This window comes from Budorcas taxicolor, chromosome 18 (genome assembly GCF_023091745.1).
Source record: "Budorcas taxicolor isolate Tak-1 chromosome 18, Takin1.1, whole genome shotgun sequence".
Classification (NCBI taxonomy): domain Eukaryota; kingdom Metazoa; phylum Chordata; class Mammalia; order Artiodactyla; family Bovidae; genus Budorcas; species Budorcas taxicolor.
In genome coordinates, this window is record NC_068927.1 from 62,498,120 (window position 1) to 62,520,107 (window position 21,988).

Sequence of the window (21,988 nt, forward strand, 5' to 3'; positions counted from 1 at the left end):
AATGCCTCAGCGAGGGGCGGGGCGTAGGGCACTGTCCGCGCCCAGGCGTGTGAAGGGCGGAGCCGAAAGGGGCCGAGGGCGGCCGAGGGGGGCCGAGAGGACACCTGCTGTGTTCTTCCTTTTGGTTCCCAGGTATCTTGTCAGGGTTTAGAAGTTCATGAGGGTCTTTCCTGTCTTGTGTTGCATCGTTGATTGCTCATAACTGCAACAGTTTTAAAGTAAAAACTTAAAATTCTGTGGGATAATTGCGTTGGAAAGAAATGTTTCCTCTTAACAGGATTCCTGCTGATGAGGCTGAAGCAGTTCAGTATGGGAACTGAAACCTGGTGTGGTGGCCGGGCTGGGGGTGGGTAGGGGTGGGTGGGGGTTGAAGTGCGGTGGTGGCTGGACCCAGAAATATTCCTGCAATTAGAATTAATTTAAGCAGTTTAAGTAAACAAGAACTGGCTTTGTGTAGGGATGACAAGCTGGAATGTGAAACACACAGCTCTTAGTAACAGCTCAGGTAACACCTCTAAGGAGAAAAATATCTTGACATTCCACTTCTTCAGAGATCAAGCTTATTTGTCACTGCAGCAGCCCAACGACAATGCACCCTGAGGGGAATGCAGGCTGGAACAAAACAGGTACCATTCTGAGCTTCCAACATAGTAGCCTTGGTAAATCACGAACAGCCTCTTGGGCCCATCGTCCTCCTCAGGAAGTCCAGTTAAGTTTTGGGGTGTCTCTCCTGGTTTTCAGATCTCCCAGTTATGGGGTGATGACCCCAAATTTTATTTGGCAGGGTATTAACAGTTAAAAGACACAGGAAGATCCTGGTTGAAAGATACTGGGATTTGCTCAGTCGAAAGCCACTCACTGCCACTTCCCTGGTGGTCCAGTGATAAAGAATCCACCTGCCAATGCATGGGACACAGGTTTGATCCCTGGTCTGGGAGGATACCACGTGCCTTGGAGCAACTAAGCCCGAGCAACACAAGTACTGAGCCTGTGCTCCAAAGCTTGTGCTCTGCAACAAGAGTAGCTACAGCACTGAGAAGCCAGCACAGCAATTAAAGTAGTTCCTGCTTGCTGCACCCAGAGAAAGTCCACTTGCGGCAAAAAAGGCTCAGCACAGCCAAAAGAAAAAAGACATTGAGTGATCTGGACTGACCAAAAAAGGAGACTCAGAATGCCAGTCTCCAACCAACCAGCCACATTTATGTATTTTATGTACAGAATGTATAGCCCCTGCTCACCGCAAGGAGACAAAAGCCAGGAGCACAGTGAAGACCCAGAACAGCCAAAAATAAATTTTAAAGTTATTAAACAAGAGAGAAAAAATTTCCTGTAATGAGAACTGCATTCTTCTTTATAGAAACTGTTTGTGTTCCATGCTTATGATGATATAGCTTCAAATACTTTTGAGAAAAACTTGTTTACATCATAATATATAATACATAAGTGAATACTTCCTCAATGTAAGGGAATGTCAACAATTACTAGATTATCATTTGACGGTAATCAGGCAGTTTTAATTTTTCTTCTCTCTTTGCTGTGCTGTTTCCAAAAGCTCTGTCAGATATGGACAACAAAGCAGACTACAAAACAACATCTTGAGAAGACATTCCAATTTATTTTCACCAAAATTATCACCAACTTTGCACTATTTATAAATATTTCTGTGTGTATTAATTGACTGAACTCAAGTCCTAAAGGAACTTTCTTCATGTTTATAGGGCAGCTACTATGTTCCCTGTCATTGTCTTCTGTGCATTTTCACATTACAAAAGTGTCAAAATAACCCACCGACTTATGTATTTGTTAGTGTAAGGCAGAAAAAAAAATGTAAATTAAACTTTAAATCTCGGTCACAGCATGTGGACAGAGAAAATAATGCTAAGGAAAAACTTGAAGAAACAAAAGAAATAGGGTAGCATGATTTGAGAGAATCACATTGAAACATATATATATATTGCCATATTTAAAATAGATAGCCAGTGGGAGTTTGATATATGACTGGGCATCCAGAGCCACTGCTCTGTGACAACTTGGAGGGATAGGGTGGGGAAGGAGGGAGGGGACACATGGATGCCTATGGGCGATTCATGTTGAGGAATGGGAAAAACCATCACAGTATTAAGAAAAAAGAAAAAACTCAAGCAAAAGGAAATTCTACTAGAGCTGACAATGAACTATGGAGCATATTTATTAATTCTATAATGTTACATCAACATTTTAATATGCTTTGGAAAACTAGACTTCTATTTAGTATTTATTACCATTCATTCAGTTCAGTTTAGTCACTCAGTCGTGTCCGACTCTTTGCGACCCCATGAATCACAGCACGCCAGGCCTCCCTGTCCATCACCAACTCCAGGAGTTCAGTCAGACTCATGTCCATCGAGTCAGTGATGCCGTCCAGCCATCTCATCCTCTGTCATTTGGCTAATGTAAAAATGTCTTAGGCAATAGATAGTAAATAGTAATTTTTCTGTTTAGTAAAACAGATAAATAGTAATTTACTACCACCTTCAACAGCCAGATAGAATAATGGAACATATCTTTACAGCAGGAAACGGAATGCAACAAATTCATAGCAGGAGTAAACATTCAGTGTTTTGTTAAACAGTCTCACTGTGGTTTCTCCGATGTTTGACTACTGATACCTCTAGACTTTAAAACCAACCGCTTCCTATGCTGCCTATCTGGGCAGGCTGAGAAAGTCCCATCAGATTGGAAGTCTATAGTGCTCCTACTAGAAAGCTGCATCAGTTAACAAACATGCTCATAACATATCATCTGTCCCAGTATCCAAACCAGACTTGTGGGTTTGGTTCATTCTTGTGCTTTCACTGACTTCAAAGTAAGAACAAAAAAGTTGGGATTGAATCTATGAAATTTCTAGTTTATCAAACAGACAAAAAAAAATGCCACCATGTAGCGTGCATTCTCAATGATTTCTGGACTTCCGTGGTGACTCAGGGATAAGGAATCGGCCTGCCAATGCAGGAGACGAGGGGTCAATGCCTGGTCCAGGTAATTCCCACATGCTGTGGAGCCACTAAGCCCCTGAGCCACAACTATTCAGCCAATAATAAGTAAATAATCCTAAATAAATTATTTCAGAATTCTCCAAGGTCAAAAAGAGATACCACTTTTAACCTTAGTTCTGAAGTTTATTTCCTAATAGTTTACATGTTTATTTTTCTATTTTCACTTCATGTAAATCAGGTGCATACTAATGGTTTTATTTGGGAACAAAAGAGGACATTGGGAAATATCACACAGGAACATCCATAAACAGGGGAGTAGGTTTTAGGGGGCCAGAGTCTGTAAAAGCTCCACTATGGATGGAGTGTGGAGAGAATAGCTCAAGTGCAAATTATTAGTATATACTCCCCAAATTAACTATTCTTTGATTTCACCATGCGAAGAACCTCTAATAGATTCTTTCAAACTTGAGAGCCTTTGGGGCATTACTAGCTTCTGTTATGAAGAACTGAAAAGGGAGAAAACTGCTGTTTGAAGAAAAATGATTGTTGTGAATAAAGAAATATTGGTTATACGAATGCAGGTAACTCCTTCAAAATACTGATTTTTTACAGGACATTCTTGGTGGTCACAGGAATTCCAGGTTAAAAACCTGCCTTGCAACAAAGGGGACTCAATCCTTGTTCAATCCTTGGTTGGGGATATAAGAAATGACATGCAGCAGAGCAACCAGGTACCACCAAGACAGAGCAGGCATACTCCAGAGCCCCCCTGCCAGGATGAAAGGGCCTGCATGATGTGAAAAAGATCTGATGATCCACAACTAAGGCCCATGGGAGTCAAATAAATAAATATTTTAAAAAATATACTGATTCTGCTTCCTTTGGGTATATAATCAGAAGTGAGACTCTGAGATCCTATGCATGTTCTCTTTTTAATATTTGAGGAACCTCCGTACTGTTGTACTGTTTTCCATGTACTATTTACATTCCCACCAGCAATTCACAAGAGTTCCGGTGTATCTGTATTGTGCAGGTATGTGGCACATGCGAGTGATTTGTAAAGACATGGAGAGAACCCCGCTGCACTGGCAGCAAGAAATAGCAGCTGCATCATCTCCAGAATAAGCCTTTGTACTCCAGATTGCTATGGAGCTGATGGTCCTCGGAGTCTACGAATAATCCTTCCCTGTGCCCGTGAGCTAAGACGCTTCAGTCATGTCTGACTCTTTGGGACCCTATGGACTGTAGTCCACCAGATGCCTCTGCCCCATCGAGTAGGTTGCCACCCCCTCCTCCCAACTCAGGGATCAAACCCGCGTCTCTTATGTCTCCTGCATTGGCAGGTGATTCTTTATCACTAGCACCACCTGGGGAGCCCGAGCCTTCCTTATATCCTGAGAATTTATGGCCCCTCCCTAAGGAAATCCCTCTGCCATCAAAGTTTAGCACTATCCATTTCCCTTCTAGGCTGAAAGACCTTTGTGAAATTTCATCTGGTTCAACACACTCTCCACACATCCAGTAATAATCCACCCATCGTGCTATGCAATCCCCAGAAAGATTCCAAGGTTTAACAACTCATGCATTTATGATGAAATAATACATGAATATGCCCAAGCACCATCCGGACTCGATCTATTTTCAGTCACAGTGACCCTAGCCAGTAAAAACTGTTATCTCCAAAGTCTAATAATAAAAGACAGATGCGTATGCTGATACACATCCCCCAGTGAGACTTCAGCATCTTCCAAGGATACACTCCAAGGTCTTTTTTTTTTCCTTTCAAATGCATCGGAAACCTTCACTAGCAACTCAAAATAATAGAAAATACTAAAGGTAACTGACAAAATCATCTCCGGGATTTTACCAAGTTATTTTACAGGTTGCATAATGATTCTTGTCCTTCCAAAAGAACCCACAAAATCTACTCCATGGAGTTGATCCTGTGGGCAATCTTCTGGATCGCACCGCCAGGACCAATGCACCCATCTTCCTGCACCCAGACTTCCCTGTGGGCTCAGCTCAGGCCTTGATTCTAACACACTGCAGGATAACAGTCCTCTTCCCAATTCCACTTCCTTACTTCCTCCACAAGTGTGATCATGATTTACCAAATCAATCCAGGCACACAAAACTCTGTCACAATATCTGTGTCCCAGGGAAACTGAGCTAAGACACTACGGCATGCCCACCCTTCCAGGCACCCACAATTAGCCATGAGCCCACATCCAGGTCCTCCAGTCTGAACTTGTTGGGACCAGCCTAACAACAAACCAACCGGAGTGAGTGGGGCCACAGAAGAATAAAGAAAAATAAGACTCAGAAATAAGGTGGGGATCAGGGGGCTGATGCCATTCACAGGCAAAAGCCAAGATCCTGATCCTTGCATGCTTTTTATTGTTAACATCTACTTCCTTGTACATGCTCTAAAGACATCTGTTTTTTACAGTCTCAGATCCGGGACAACTATATACAATGCACAGTCCTCAATGTTCTGGTTAATGTTCAAACCTTCAGGTCTTTCATGATTGTGTTTAGCCCTTCAGCTAGTGACCACCTTCCTCAGCAACTCCCTCAAGGCTCTGGTCTGAGAACAGTCACTAATGGTTTTCCATCAGTCACATCAGTACTTCAACATCTTGTTTTTAAGATGTTTTTCCACGATGTACTTTTTACTGCTCCCAGCCCTTTGCCTGGAGGTGATAAGAAAGTCATTTTTATTCTTCAAAGAAGCCCTGTTAATTATAGTACAGGCCTGTGCATAGCATATTCTCTACATATCCCCCTTTTTTATTTTTAGAGGCTTTTTATGATTATTGTTGATCACAGAAGCCAAAGCAATAGTTGCTAATTGCTGTTGTTGTCTGTTGACTGTCTTCGTGATTTGCTGTCAGACTATGTAGAAACAGAAAAAAAGACACATAAAAATTAACATAAAACCAGCCATTGATCCTCCAATAGTTTTCAAGTGAGGAATGGGATTTAATTGAGAAATTCCATCTGCTGCTACTTCCAGAAGATTAGATCCTTACAAAAGGTGTAGTTTCTGTGAGAAAGTTTCCATAATCTCTTATTATAAGTTATTAATATCCAGAGATAGATTACCTTGATTTAAGAGGTGTTGTTTAACTCTGTCCCAATGAAACGATAATTCATTGTATTTATGAGGAGTGACACAAAAAGAAGTAATATTTCAATCACACTTAAGACGAATCTGTTTTTGAAGAGTATTCACTTGATCACCTAGTTGTACAACCTGCTGTAAATCAGCCATTTGTGCAGCTAATTTTCCATCTATTTGTCTTTGGGTGGAACGAAGAACATCAGAGTCTTTATGTCATTCTTGCACAAAGTGCAGTCTGTACACTCTGATGTAATGCCGCTCCTGTAGTAGCTATAGCAATAATTCCTAAAATGGCAGCAATTAACAATCCAATAAGCCGTTCAGTGCATTTTAATACTTTCTTAAGGATCTGTTCTACAATATAGACTGTGGGGCTATCCTGCCATGGTCTATTCATTTTTACAGGAAGCCATACTCCAGATCTTCCCTGATGGCTCAGATGGTAAAGCGTCCGCCTGCAATGCGGGAGACCCAGGTTTGATCCCTGGGTTGGGAAGATCTCCTGGAGAAGGAAATGGCAACCCACTCCAGTACTCTTGCCTGGAGAATCCCACAGACGGAGGAGACTGGTAGGCTACAGTCTATGGGGTCACAAAGAGTCGGACACAACTGAGCAGCTTCACTTTCATACTCCAGATCTGGTTTTTAGAATATATAGAGAATAGTCATTCTGAAACTGGAGGGAAGAACTGATACAACTGTAAAAAACAATTTTGATAGGTAAGTAACCCAGAAGAGGCATTATAAAAAGTAGGTCCTATCAAAAATATGAAAGGTAAATGAACACGTGCTTTAATCCAATGGGTTGAATTTTAATCAAAATGTAAGGAGTGACCTGATACTGTCAAATTAAATTGCCCCTTCCATGCTGTTATTGGTTGGAAGGCAGCTGATATTTTACACAATTCTGAATGTAAAGGCATATAAGGTAATTGATTGAGGTAAGGGAGGAGAGAAACTCCCTCCATGCCAATATACAGAGCTATTAACAATGTTATTCATGGAGTCTAAAGTATTAACAATATAGGCAAATCCAAATTACTATTTTTATCCAAAGGATATCCTTTGGGACTCCAATCAATAATTTCTCCATCAGAAGTATTGGCCATAATATGTCCAGTTTTAGCTTTATATAATTTCCATTGTACCCAATGTTCTATTCCAGATTTTATAGAAGTAATAGTAGTAGTGAAGTTGCTCAGTCGTGTCCAACTCTTTGCGACCCCATCCATGGACTGTAGCCAACCAGGCTTCTCAGTCCATGGGATTTTCCAGGCAAGAGTACTGGAGTGGGCTGCCATTTCCTTCTCGAGGGGATCTTCCCAACCCAGGGATCGAACCCGGGTCTCCCTCATTGCAGGCAGACACTTTACCCACTGAGCCACCAGGGAAGCCCTTACCATCTGAGCCACCAGGGAAGTCCTATAGAAGTAATACAGTTAGGTAAATGGGGTGGAAATATAGTAGTATTTTCTTCTGTGATATTAAATGAAAATGCTTCTAATAAGAAAAAATGAGTTTTGTTCCCTTGAGGTTCTTTAACTATAGATAGCCAACTTTGTAATCCTCTTTTAAGACAATGAGTTTCTACTCCCATACATATAGGGGTAAGATCTGTTCCCACAGTATAATTAACACTAACATTTGAAAGTTGTTGGCCCTCTTCTGCCAGTTATAAAGGAACGCTTGGGTCAAAAGGTCCTGGTAACCAAGAAGAGTCATTTATGAAAATTGGAACAGAAGAATCCTCCCACGTAATTGGTCTTAATAGGGGAGGATTGGGCACATATGCCCAATAAGTATGATTGGTGCCTACTGTGGTAGTTACCACAGGTAACATAGCCAAAAACAAGGTAGCCGAGGTCAAAGGCTGTCCCTGTTCTTTGACCAATTTTTCCCCTCCAATGGTCAACTTCTTCAATTGGCCCCAAGTGGGCGGTTTGGCTTTGTTGGTCCTTGGAGCTGGTTGGGGGCGGTTGCTTGATCGTCAGTCTTGTTAGCCACATCACTGGCGGCTCTCCGGGAAGATCAATGTCGAGCCTTGTCCACTTCTTTCTTTGACATGCCTTCCTGGTATCCAACAGTGTTGTCCATCATCTGAAATGACAAAAGCATAACCTCGTCCTTTCTGAAGCCCTGTTTATAGTACAGGCCTGTGCATAGCATATTCCCTACAAGAACTGAGACTGCCCTTGTCAACAGTTTCACACAACTCATGATCCTACAACTGCTGCAGGGAAGAGCCAATTCTGATTCCAAGTTGGAACTGTTTCTTTGCCTTGCTATTCACTGCTTCTGTTATTATACTAATCCATAATGGCTGGTCCCAGAGGAGGCCTTTGTTGAGCTCACAGGAAGATAATCTGACCTGCCCACTTGTGAATGGCTGCAGGGACGAAGAGATGAACACTGAAGGCTGGCTGTCCCTGAGAAGTATTGCAAGACAGATGGCCCTTTACTGATGGCCCTTTTTACTTTACTTCCCTTCCTATTCTCCCTTCGACTCTTTCCTCACTGCTACTTTCTCTCCTTTTATAAAGGAACCTGGTTACTTTGAGAAATTAGTCAGCCATCTTCTTGGTTAGTTGATTTTCAAAATAAAGTTGGATTGTTTTCCTCAACAAGTCCTCTCTCTGAAGCACTGGCCTGTCTTGCAGATAAGCAGAGTGACCTTGAGCTCAATCACACCACTATGCTTGGAACACATGTATACACCATTCATGGGGCTCATCCAGATGCCCAAACTTGCTCCCTCCCACAAGTCTCCTGCAGACCCCAACAGGTTCGGCTTTACTTTTCCCCATTTTTTTTTTTTTTTTACCACTTTTCTATGCACAACTGAGCAACAGTGCTAAAACAGCTAAGACCACTGGGCATGGGCATCGCAACAGAAAACACACAAGCTGCAAATGCAAGGGCACTGGGCACTCAGTATAGAGACCAAGAAGCTGGCCCTCCTGGGAAAACCTGCCAGGAACTGGGGACACCACAAAGTATTAAAGGCCCCAGAGATTTGGTTGAATTGAGCTCAGTGAAGAAGTCATAAAGAGAGAGAGGCCCAGTGACACTGCCCAGTGTCCTCCCCCACTCAGAGCTAACTAGAAGATACCCCAGCTCTTTAAGACATGTTGCACACCAAGACTTGACCCTATTAATAAGCCTGTCCTACATCCCACACAGCTGTGTACAGCACTCATTATTGTCTTCCCAATTCCTGGACAACCTCCATTCTCTAATTTTAATCAATGAAGACAGCCCACTCCTACTCAACTCTATCAACAGTCTACTAGCTGAAAGCATTTTCAGCTGATTTCTTATCTCTGACCATATTCCACCTACAACAGTCCCACAAATAACTGGGCCTCATTAGTTGAAGCTAACTGCTCCTTACCCCGTCTTCCACGCCATATGTAATCATCTCAGGCTTGAGTCTAGAACAGGCAGTCAACCTCAATGCACAAAATCTAAAATTAGCCCTCAAATGTCTTCGAATTCTCCAGTCTCTTAGGATATTTTCCGACTATTATACATCACTTTCCACCGCAACTGTCAGCAATCCAAAAGTCAGCATTATCCCCATTAGGTTTCATTGACTGGAAAGCATCCAACCAAAATCCACTTTTTAAATTCAAATAAAATTTTATACACTACTATCAGACCAAAGGGGCTTCCCAAGTTTCTCAGTGGTAAAGAATCCGCCTGCCAATGAAGGAAATGCGAGAGATAGGTGTTTGATCCCTGAGTCAGAAGATCCCCAGGATTAGGAAATGACAACCCACTTCAGTATTCTTGCCTGGGAAATGCCATGGACAGAGGAAAGAGTCAGACACGACTGAGCACAGTGACCATTTTATAGTTCTCTTTGATTCTAGTGTTCATACCAGTAACTAGCTGTGAGGCAAGTGCAGAGAAAAAGAGAGCGAGCCAGGCAGTCAGGCAAGAAAAGGAAATTTATTAGAGGGAAAAGAGGGTGACTGGCCTTAAGGAGAACCAGCTTTCTCCCTTTCTGACAGACTCCTTCGTATACCCCACCAATGAAAAATTCTCTGAAGGGATGGTCATGTAGTCAGAGGTCTGGAATCTGGTGGTCTTGTAGCTTTGAGAAGATAGGTGCCAGTGAGATAACAGGATGCCATTTGGGCAATCTGGTCAGTCTCACAGATCCCTGCACTGTGATTTTATTCTTTATTTGCAAGGTCAACGTAACGAGCCATCTTATCAAGGAGAACCCATGTGGGCCCTATCACTAGCATCACTGAAAATAATCTCCTAAAATGAAGACTCTTTGTAGTCAACTTACTACCCTGTTCATGTAAACCAGAAAAGGAAAGTAATATACCTCCATCACACTGGAGAAAAAACTGCAGCTCTACCAGCAGTCCCAAAGCTGATATTCTAAGCTAGTTCCTGAACACCTGTTTTGGGATATTTATAAGTTTAGTGTCATGTCTTAATTAAAATGACTTTTCCCCTATAAATTACTGTGCATTTCGTGCACTATATGAGTTACTGTTACCAAGACCAAGCTCGCTCTGCTTGACAAAGGATAGGCCCATGAATCTGAGCGACAAAGTGTTGAGGCAAGGAAGGTACTTTAAGGGGGAGCCAGCAGATGGAGAAGAGGGCAGGCTAGCGCCTCAAAATAAACATCTCATTGGGATCTGGATCCAGGTTCTTTGATAGATCAGAGAGAAACAAGCAATGAGGAACCAAAGTCAAAAGGCACAAGAGGGAGGGAAATGAAGTGCGGAAGTAAAAGGAAAGGGTCTTCAGTCTTGTCAAACATCTCCAAGAGAATGCCCAGCCTTCAGTAGGGGTGTGTTAATCTGTTCTGTTCACAGATGGGCAGAGACAAACGATGTCTCCTGGAGTTGAACAAAAGCCCTTTAGTTGACAGTGAAGCAAAGGGGCAGGATCCTCCAGGCAAGCCATTGAGTATGATTCTAATAATAAAAGCAAGTCAAAGAAAGCAGTTCCCAACATGGTACGCGTGGGGGGAACAGGAAGGTTCTAAATGATCCGAGACCACGGAGAGGGAGGAGAGGGGAGCCCCCCAGGCGCAGCTTCGAGGAAAAAGAACCCAAAACACTACCTCACGTTTCCCAAGTCGACCGCACCTACCAAGGATCGGCTTCGGAATTTGCTGTAAACTCGCTTACGTAGTAGGGCGACGGAAGACCCCTCCGCAGTAGGTGTCCGAGGAATACCACAGCGAGGGGAGGGGTGTGTGACGCGCCTGCGTCTGGGCGTGTGAGGGCCGGGGTCGAGCTGGGCTCAGAGGACCCCTGCACGTGGCTCCGTTTGGTTCCCGAGGCTCGTGGGCGGTGGGGTGAGGTCAGGGGATTTCCAAAGGCTCTTTTCCCGGAACCTTACAAAATGGAGTTTTTCTTTTAACAAAATGGAGTAGCTTAGGTTCTTCAGCAACACAAGTACTGAGCCTGTGCTCTAAAGCCTGTGCAACAAGAGTAGCTACAGCAGTGAGAAGCCTGCACACAGCAACTAGAGAGTAGCTCCTGCCTGCTGCAACTAGAGAAAGTCCACGTGCAGCAAAAACGGCTCAGCACAGTGGGGAACAAAAAGACGTTGAGTGCTCGGACTGACTAAAACAAGGGGATGCAGAATGCCAGTCTCCAACCAAACCCCAGCCAGGTTTATGTTATGTGTACAGAATTCATACCCCTGCTTGCCGCAAGGAGAGAAAAGCCAGCGCAACAATGAAGACCCAGCACAGCCAAAAATAAATGTAAAAAATCATTAACAGAGAAAAAAATTTCCTTTAATGAAAACTGCAGTCTTCTTTATAAAAGTGTTTCTGCTCCACACTTGTGATGACGTAGCTTCAAATACTTTTTTGAGCAAAACTTGTTTACATCATAATATATAATACTTAAATCAACACTTCAATTTAATGAATGTCAAATTACTCTATGATCACTTGATGGTAATTAGACCATTTACTTTTTGTTTAACAATGGTAATATATTTTCTCTCATTTCTTTGTCTGTTTCTGAAAGCTGTCAGTTGTGGAAAACAAAGCAGACTGTAAAATATGACGTCTTGAGAAGACATTAGGATTCACTTTCACCAAAATTATCACGTTTACACTATTTATAAATATTTTTATGTGTATAAACTGAGTGAACTCAAGTCCTACTAAAGGAGCTGTCTTTCTTCATATTTATAGGGCACCTACTATGTCCCTTGTGTTAAGGTCCACAAGGGGCTCATAGCATATTGTTGAAAAATGGCCCATTGTGGTGACCTGACAAACAAAGGATGAAGTCACAGTGGCCACATTGCCCTGGTGGGATCCTCTTTTGCTCTGCTGGGCCAGTTTCTCAAGACTACGTGACCACCTGACTGTGAGACTCCTCAGACTATGTCATCACAAGATCCCAGCTGTGGGCTAAAGATAAAACTAATGCTCTCTCCCTGCAGGGCACAGCTTCCCATCAATAGGGTATAAGAAGGGTTGGCTGTAAAGGGAGAACACTGGCTTCTCTCTAAAGAGACACTTTCTTTCTTCCTATAACAAATCTTTCTCTGCCTGGCTCACTTTTTCTCCAGTCTTGCCTTACACCTTGTCATTGTCTTATGTGCATTTTCATGTTACAAAAGTCTCAAAATAACCCATAACTATATATTTGTTAGTGTTAAGGCACGGAAGAAATGTAAATTAAACATTAAATCTGCATCACAACATGTGCATAGAAAAAGTAACACAAAGCAAAAACTGGGCTTCCCTGATAGCTCAGTTAGTAAAGAATCCACCAGGAATGCAGGAGACCCTGGTTCAATTCCTGAGTCAGGAAGGTACGCAAGGGAAGTGATAGGCTACCCATTCCAATACTCTTGGGCTTCCCTGGTGGCTCAGCTGGTCAAGAATCTGCCTGCAAATGCAGGAGACCTGGGTATGATCCCTGCATTGGGAAGATCCCTTTGAGAAAGGAAAGGCTACCCACTCCAGTATTCTGGCCTGGAGAATTTCTTGGACTGTATAGTCCCTGGGGTTGCAGAGTCTGACGCGACTTTCACTTTCAAGGAAAAACTATTGGGAAAAAAAAAAGAAATAGGATGGAATGATTGGCAAGAATAGCACCGAAACATATATTACCCTATGTAACATAGATAGCCAGTGGGAGTTTGAGGAATGACACAGGACACCCAGAGCCACTGCTCTGTGCAGACCTGGAGGGATGGGGTGGGGAGGGAGGTGGGTTCAGGAGGGAGGGGACACATGTATGCCTATGGCCGATTCATGCTGATGTACGGTAAAATAACATCACAATATTGTAAACAAAAAAAACTAAAGAAATTCCACTACACCTGACAATGAACCATGGAGCCATATTACTTAATTCTATAATGCGACATCAACACTTTAATATCCTCTGAAAAATGGATTTCTTCTTAGTATTTATTACCTAATAAATAAGTCTAAATATTAATGTTCATTAGGCTAGTGTAAAAATGTCTTAGGCAATAATTAGTAAGTTTTTTGTTTAGTAAAATAGATAAATAGTAAGCTACTACCATCTTCAAAAACCATATGAACAATGGAACATATGTGTACCATAAAGGAATGTTATAAATTCATGGCATGTGTAAACACTCAGTGTTTAAGAATATAAACAGTCTCACTGCGGTTTTTTGATGTTTGACTACTGATTCCTTTAGACTTTAAAAACAACCACTTCCTGTGCTGCCTCTCTGGGCAGGCTGAGAAAAAAAGACAAAGGCCCCTTTCCTTTGATATCAACTAGAAGTTCACCAGAGCAGGAACCCTCCCCTCCTTGCCATCCAGTAATCATCTTAACACTCCAAGAGTCACCATTCCACGTTCGTCAAGCTTTTCTTTCCAACAAGCTTTTCTTTCCGAAGTCTACCCTGCTCCGACTAGAAAGCTTCAGCAGTTAACCTTCTTAAAACACTTTAGCACATGGCTTCATCTGTCTCAACATCCAAACCAAACTTGGTTCCGTCTTCTTCCAGTGGGTGACTGCAAAGTAACAAGAACAAAAAAGTTGGGGACTGAGTATGTGAAATTTCTAGTTTATCAAGCAAAAAAATTGCACTCATATAATGTGCATTCTAAATTATTCCTGGGGCTTCCCTTGTGGTTGACTGGTAGGGAATCTGCCTCCCAATGCAGAACAACAGGGACTGATCCCTGGTCCGGGATATTCCCACATGCTGAGGACCTACTAAACCCAAGAGCCACAACTATTCAGCCAATAATAAAAAAATAATAATTTCAGGATGCTCCAAGCTCAAAAAGAGGTATCACTTTTAACCTTATTTCTGAAGTTTTATTTCCTAATTATTGTATGTTTATTATCCCTATTTTCACTTCATGTAAATCAGGCACATACTATTAGTTTTATTTGGGCACAAAAGAAAACATCAGGAAATATCATATGGTGCACCTATAATATGCTGCTGCTGCTGCTGCTGCTGCTGCTAAGTCACTTCAGTCGTGTCCGACTCTGCGCGACCCCATAGACGGCAGCCCACCAGGCTCCGCCGTCCCTGGGATTCTCCAGGCAAGAACACTGGAGTGGGTTGCCATTTCCTTCTCCAATGCATGAAAGTGAAAAGTGAAAGTGAATTCACTCAGTCTTGTTCGACTCTTAGCGATCCCGTGGACTGCAACCTACCAGGCTCCTCCCATGGGATTTTCCAGGCAAGAGTACTGGAGTGGGGTGCCATTGCCTTCTCCGTGCTACACATCCATAAACAGGGGGAAGGTTTTAGGGGGCCAGAGGCTATAACTGCCCTGCTATGATGCCAAAGAATGTTCAAACTACCATACAACTGCACTCATCACACAGGCTAGCAAAGTAATGCTCAAAATTCTCCAAGTTCAGCTTCAACAGTATGTGAACCAAGAACTTCCAGATGTTCAAGCTGGTTTTAAAAAAGGCAGAGGAGCCAGAGATCAAATTGCCAACATCCCTTGGATCATAGAAAAGGCAAGATAATTCCAGAAAAACATCTACTTCTGTTTCATTGACTAAAGTCTTTGCTGTGTGGGTCACAACAGATTGTGGAAAATTCTTAGAGATGGGAATACCAGATCACCGTACCTGCCTCCTGAAAAACCTGTATACGTGTCAAGAAGCAACACTTAGAACCGGACATGGAACCACAGACTGGTTCAAAAGTGGGAAAGGAGTCCGTCAAGGCTGTATATTGTCACTCTGCTTGTTTAACGTATATGCAGAGTACATCATGCAAAATGCTGGACTGAATGAAGCACAAGCTGGAATCAAGATTGCTGGAAGAAACATCAATAACCTCAGATACACAGATGGTGCCACCCTTATGGCAGAAAGTGAAGAACTAAACAGTCTTTTGATGAAGGTGAAAAAGGAGAGTGAAAAAGCTGACTTAAAACTCAACATTCAAAAAACAAATATCATGGCATCTGGTCTCATTACCTCATGGCAGATAGATGAGGAAACAATGGAAACAGTGAGAGATTTCATTTTCTTGGGCTCCAGAATGACTGCAGATGGTGACTGCAACCATGAAAATAAGACGCTAGCTCCTTGGATGAAAAGCTATGACCAACCTAGACAGCATATTAAAAAGCAGACATTACTTTGTCAACAAAGGTCCATCTAGTCAAAGCTATGATTTTTCCAGTAGTCATGTATGGATTTGAGAGTTGGACCATGAAGAAAGCTGAGCACTGAAGAAATGATACTTTGAACTGTGGTGTTGGAGAAGACTCTTGAGAGTCCCTTGGACTGCAAGGAGATCAAACCAGTCCATCCTAAAGGAAGTCAGTCCTGAATATTCATTGGAAAGACTGATGCTGAAGCTGAAACTCCAATACTTTGGACACCTGATACAAAGAACTGACTCACTGGAAAAGACCCTGATGCAGGGAAAGACTGAAGGCAGGAGAATGGGACAACAGATGATGAGATAGATGGTTGGATGCCATCATTGACTAAATGAATATGAGTTTGAGCAAGCTCCAGGAGTCAGTGATGGACAGGGAAGCCTGGTGTGCTGCAGTCCATGGGGTTGCAAAGGGTAGGACACAACTGAGTGACTGAAATGAACTAATGGACAGAGTTGGAGAGGATAACTGAAGATATTGGTATATAATCCCAAAATTGTCTATTTCTTGATTTCATCATGTAAAATTCTCACAGATTCTTTCAAACTTGAGAGCTTTCGGTGCATTGCTAGTTTCTGTTATGAAGTACTGAGGAAGCATACAACTGTTGGAAGAAACATGATCCATTCAGAGTTACAGAAAAATAATAACAATTTTATTAGAGCATAGGACTTATGATACATTCTGAATAAAACATTACCAGACTGTAAACAGCAGCAATTAATTCTGAAGCAGAAATGTGCACATACTTTTCTGGTTCTTTTGATTAAATTTTCTTCAAGAAAAAAGCTCTTCCATTTTGAAGAATAAGTTTCCATTAATCATTTATATGAACAGCAATTACCAGTCAAGGGAGAAAATGACCAGCATTTCCCTGATACTACTTCTCCCACATAATCAGTCCCCAGTAACCTGTTAACTCTGTGAATATTTCATGAAAAAAAAAAAAAACAGTATTCATTACCTGTGCTACCTTGCTTTACATATAAATCCTCTCACGTTCCACAGTTTTGATCTTTGGGTTAAAGCTTTAGCATACACATTACTTTTGTGTGGTTTCTCTGAAAGACATATTCTAAAGTCTAGAGTACTCTGAAGCCTGCAGAAAGCCCTTGCTCACTCATTTCTAAGACTCCTCTTCATTATGGACTCTTGTTGTTTAATACTTAAATTCAAGCTGAAACTTTCCCACTCCGATTGCCTTTGTAAAGCATTGCTCAGAATGTTCCCCAACTTGGTGTTTCATGAAAATCCTCCTGACAAAAACTGCCTTGTGTGGTTTAACTCCAGGATATATATTCTTACATACCTAAAATGTGAGCAGTAATTGTGAAAACTGCCATAGTCATTGCATTTAAAAATGTAAAGTATTTGATGAACCCTGAGTTTAAGGCAGTACCTAAAAGCCTTGACACATTACATACACTTGTAAGGTTCTCTCTAGGATGGATCATCTGATATCTGATGGTTGGTGAGATGTGAGCCCCGAGTTAAGGTTTTACACAACCATGTCACTTGTAAGCTTTCTCTCCAGAATGACTTCTTTACTGAATCGTGACTTCAGATTGTTATTCAAAAACCTTGACATGCTCATTACTATGATACAGGTTCTATCTAGTGTGAATATTCTCAAGAAGCCTAACATGTATACACCTGACAAAAGCCTGGCCACACTGATTACATTTGGAAGGTCTCTCGAATATGGATCACCTGATGCCTTTTTAGGTCTGAATGCCACCTGAAGGATTTGCCACACTTAAGACTTGTAAGGTGTTTCTGCATTATGAATTCTCTGATGATGGGAATGATGAGACCTGTTATTGAAGCCAGGTCTACACACATTACAGTTATATGTTTCCCTCCAATCTTAAGACAGGAGGGATTTACCATGCTCTAAATGTATGGCTTCTCGCCAGTATGAATTTTCTCATGTTTTGTAAAAACTGAAACGCTTCCAAGGCACTTGGTACCACATGCTCTACATGGGTAAGATTTCAATTCAAAATGAATTACCTGATGGTTAGTGAGATCTGAGCACAGAATCAAAGCTTTGCCACACCTACCACACGTGTGTGGTTTCCCACCAGTTTGACTTTTCTGAAGGTCAAAAAGTTTATACACTTCACTGCATTCACTGCGGAGAAGGCAGTGGCACCCCACTCCAGAACTCTTGCCTGGAAAATCCCATGGATGGAGAAGCCTGGTAGGCTGCAGTCCATGGGGTCGCTAAGAGTCGGGCACAACTGGGCGACTTTACTTTCCCTTTTCACTTTCATGCATTGGAGAAGGAAACGGCAACCCACTCCAGTGTTCTTGCCTGGAGAATCCCAGGGACGGGGAGCCTGGTGGGCTGCCGTCTATGGAGTCGCACAGAGTCGGACACGACTGAAGCGACTTAGCAGCAGCAGCAGCATTCACTGTAAGTTTTCACTACAGTATGGATTCTCAGATGATCTGCAATGTCGTTCCTTTGACTGAAGGCTTTGCCACCTGGTTTCTTTCCTGTTTGAACCGCCTAATGGTTAAGGCTGAACATGCACTAGAAGCATTTCCACATTCATTTCACTTCTTTTGTTTTTATACAGTGTGAATACTCTGAATAATGATAAGGCCTGAACTTGGACTAAAGGCTTTGCCACACTCATTATATTTGCACTATAATGTACTCACAACTGTTCCATTTCTAATGTTTCTCTCTAGTATGAATTATCCAATTGTTTCTAAGATGGTCATTTCAAGTAAAGCACTGGTCACATACATCATATTTATATGGTTTCTCTCCTGTATGAACTGCCTGATGATGAGTTAAGGTTGATGGTGCCTAAACATTTGTAACAATTTTTACATTTTTAAGGTTTCCAGTATGAATTTGCCAATGAACTGCAAGGTTTATAGTTTGACTAAAACCTTGCCACATACATCACATTTGTACGGCTTTTCTACAGTATGATTCTCCAATAAATTCTAAGTTGTATGTTTAGAGTAAGGCTTTGGCCACATACATCACATTTGCGTGATTTCTCTCCAACATGAGTACTCCAATGAACTGCAAAATAAAACCTGGGACAGAACACTTTGCACATAAGTTACATTTCTATGCTTTCTCTCCTATATGAACTGCCTGATGTCTAGTTAAGGATAACTGTGCACTAAAATGTTTGTCACAATCGTTACATTTGTAAGGTTTCTCTCCAGTATGAATTCTCTGATGAACTGAATGGTTTGTAACTTGATTAAAGGCCTTGCCACATACATCACATTTATATGGTTTCTCTCCAGTATGAATTCTCCCATGAACAGCAAGGTATGCATTTACAGTAAAGGCCTTGCCACATACATCACATATATATGCTTTCTCTTTAGTATGAATTCTCTGATGAAGTGCAAGTTTACTAATGGCCTTGCCACATAAATCACACTTATATGGCTTCTCTCCAGTATGAACTCTCCAATGATTTCTAAGCTGTGTGTTTCAAATAGAGCCATGGCCACACACACCACATTTATATGGTTTCTCTCCAGTATGAATTCTCTGATGAACTGCAAGGTGTGTAGTTTGACTAAAGGCTCTGCCACATACATCACATTTATATGGCTTCTCTCCAGTGTGAATTCTCTGATGAATTGCAAGTTTTGCACTTTGACTAAAGGCCTTGCCACATACATCATACTTATGCATTTTCTCTCCAATATGAGCTCACCAATGAACTGCAAAGTAAGACCTGGAACTGAAGACTTTGCCACATAAATTACATTTATATACTTTCTCTCTTGTACAAACTGTCTGATGGTTTGCAGTTCGACTAAAGGCCTTGCCACATACATCACATTTATAGGGTTTCTCTCTAGTATGAATTCTCTGATGATATGCAAGTTTTTCAGTTTGATTAAAGGCCTTGCCAAACACATCACATTTATACGGGTTTCCTCCTGTATGGACTCCTTGATGTCTAGTGAGTTCTGAGTCCTGAAGATAAGGTTATGTCACACTCATTGTATTTGTAAAGTTTTTTCTTGTGTGCTTCATGGTCTGGTGCCAGTTTTGAAGGATATGTAACAACACTCTTATGTTTATCAGAAATGCCTCTACAGACACTACGAGTTCTCTGAGGTGGTAAACCTGAGTCGCTGCTTTTGATATTCATCACAACTTGACTACATTCAAAAATTGTCCCTTCAGATTGAACTATCTGCAATTCATCCTGAAAGCTGGATCCATGCCTATCAACAGGCTTATTTCCTGCATCACTTCTACTGTGACGATCTCTTTCATCAGTCAGGTTTTCCTTATGAGTTATAGACATTCCTTTGTCATTTCTTTCATCATCTGTCCACAGACACTCAAAATGATAGAGTTCCCTGGATCTTCCTGAGGAAAAAATCTCTGATTTCATGACTTTTGGCTCTTCCAAAGATCACTCTGAAAAATTTCTCATTTACCACTGAATTCGTCTGCCTATAATTTCTTGATCATATGTATATGAGACATATCTACAAGATATAAAGAAGCATAGGCATTGTATTAATTATAATTTATAAATAAACTGTTTCTCGTCAAACACATGGTATGATACCAAAACTCATACCCATCCTGAAAGGAATTATGAATCTTCACAATGATGATCTTAAAACTATAAAACACTAAAGGAATAGAATTCTTTAAAACAGGAAGAGTAATCACATGTAATTCAAATTAATTTCAGGGTAGCGTAGTTTCAAAGACACAATCAGTAAACATTCATTTTATGCAAACTCATGTCAGTTCTCAAGGAAAACTGTATTTCCCCACCATGACCTCAAAGTTCATTTTACCTGGTATTAAACACACTGCTGTCTCATAATTGAGGACAAAAAATAATATATTGTACACACTTTATATAGACTTATATATATTTAAATGGTAAATAACATACAGAGCTATGTAGGTGACTTGGTGATAAAAAAACTACATGTCAATGCAGACAACACCGGACAGGGGGGTTCAATCCCTGGGTCAGGAAGATCCCCTGAAGCAGGATATCGCAACCCACTGCACTATTCTTACCTGAAAAAAATTGCATGGTTGGGGAACCTGGAAGGCTACAGTCCACCAGATCACAAACAGGACTGAGTAACTGAGCAAGCAAGCATCAAACAGGCAATACACTGGAATGGTAAATAATGCAAAAGAAGCATTCTAATGAATAATGTAAAAAGTAAGTGTTAGTTGACAACTGTTCAACAAATACTTCATTCCTTAAAAAAATACACACACACACACAAACATACACACAGCTCTATACATATGTATACACATATGTACATACATACTACGTATTTTTCCTGGACTATGTATTTTTGCTGCAGTGAAACTACTGAATTCTATCCACTGGACTGTCAGGGAATTGCCTAATTAAAAAAAAAAAAAAAAGCAAAACACTTTTCTAAATACCTCTTAGAAATCTATCACTAGATAGACATATAGGCATTTTATGACATTAACAAGTGGTTCATGTCAGCTATATTGTGCAATACAAAAAGACAGTCATCAAAATAACAAAAAGTTATTAAGTGAAACATTCTCTACTTACACAGTGCAGTTCAGTTCAGTCGCTCAGTCCTGTCTGACTCTTTGTGACCCCATGACCTCAGTACGCCAGGCCTCCCTTTCCATCACCAACTCCTGGAATCCACGTAAACCTCTGTCCACTGAGTCGGTGATGCCATCCAACCATCTCATCCTCTGTCGTCCCCTTCTCCTGTCCTCAATCTTTCCCAGCATCAGGGTCTTTTCCAATGAGTCAGCTCTTCCCATCACGTGGCCAGTGTATTGGAGTTTCAGCTTCAACATCAGCCCTTTCAATGAACACCCAGGACTGACTCCTTTAGGATGGACCGGTTGGATCTCCTTGCAGTCCAAGGGACTCTCAAGAGTCCTCTCCAACACCACAGTTCAAAACCATCAATTCTTTGGTGCTCAGCTTTCTTTATAGTCCAACTCTCACATGCATACATGACCACTGGAAAAACCATAGCCTTGACTAGACAGACCTTTGTTGGCAAAGTAATGTCTCTGCTTTTTAATATGAGGTCTAGGTTGATCATAACTTTTCTTCCAAGGAGTAAGCATCTTCTAATTTCATGGCTGTAACCACCATCTGCAGTAATTTTGGAGCCCAGAAAAATAAAGTCAGCCACTGTTTCCACTGTTTCCCCATCTATTTCCCGTGAAGTGATGGGATTTCCAAATCATTTTAGCATTCTTATACTGTAAATGTT

The 21,988-nt window shown here is 41.5% G+C and overlaps 1 protein-coding gene across 1 annotated transcript in view; it reads right to left on the reverse strand.

Annotated features, from left to right (window-relative positions):
• Positions 1-6: 6 nt before the first annotated feature.
• Positions 7-21,988, reverse strand: part of LOC128064062 (zinc finger protein 708-like) — a 60,214-nt gene continuing 38,232 nt past the window's right edge. Inside the window, 1 exon segment of the mRNA XM_052656873.1 lies at positions 7-136. Coding sequence (XP_052512833.1) covers positions 7-136 — 130 coding nt within the window.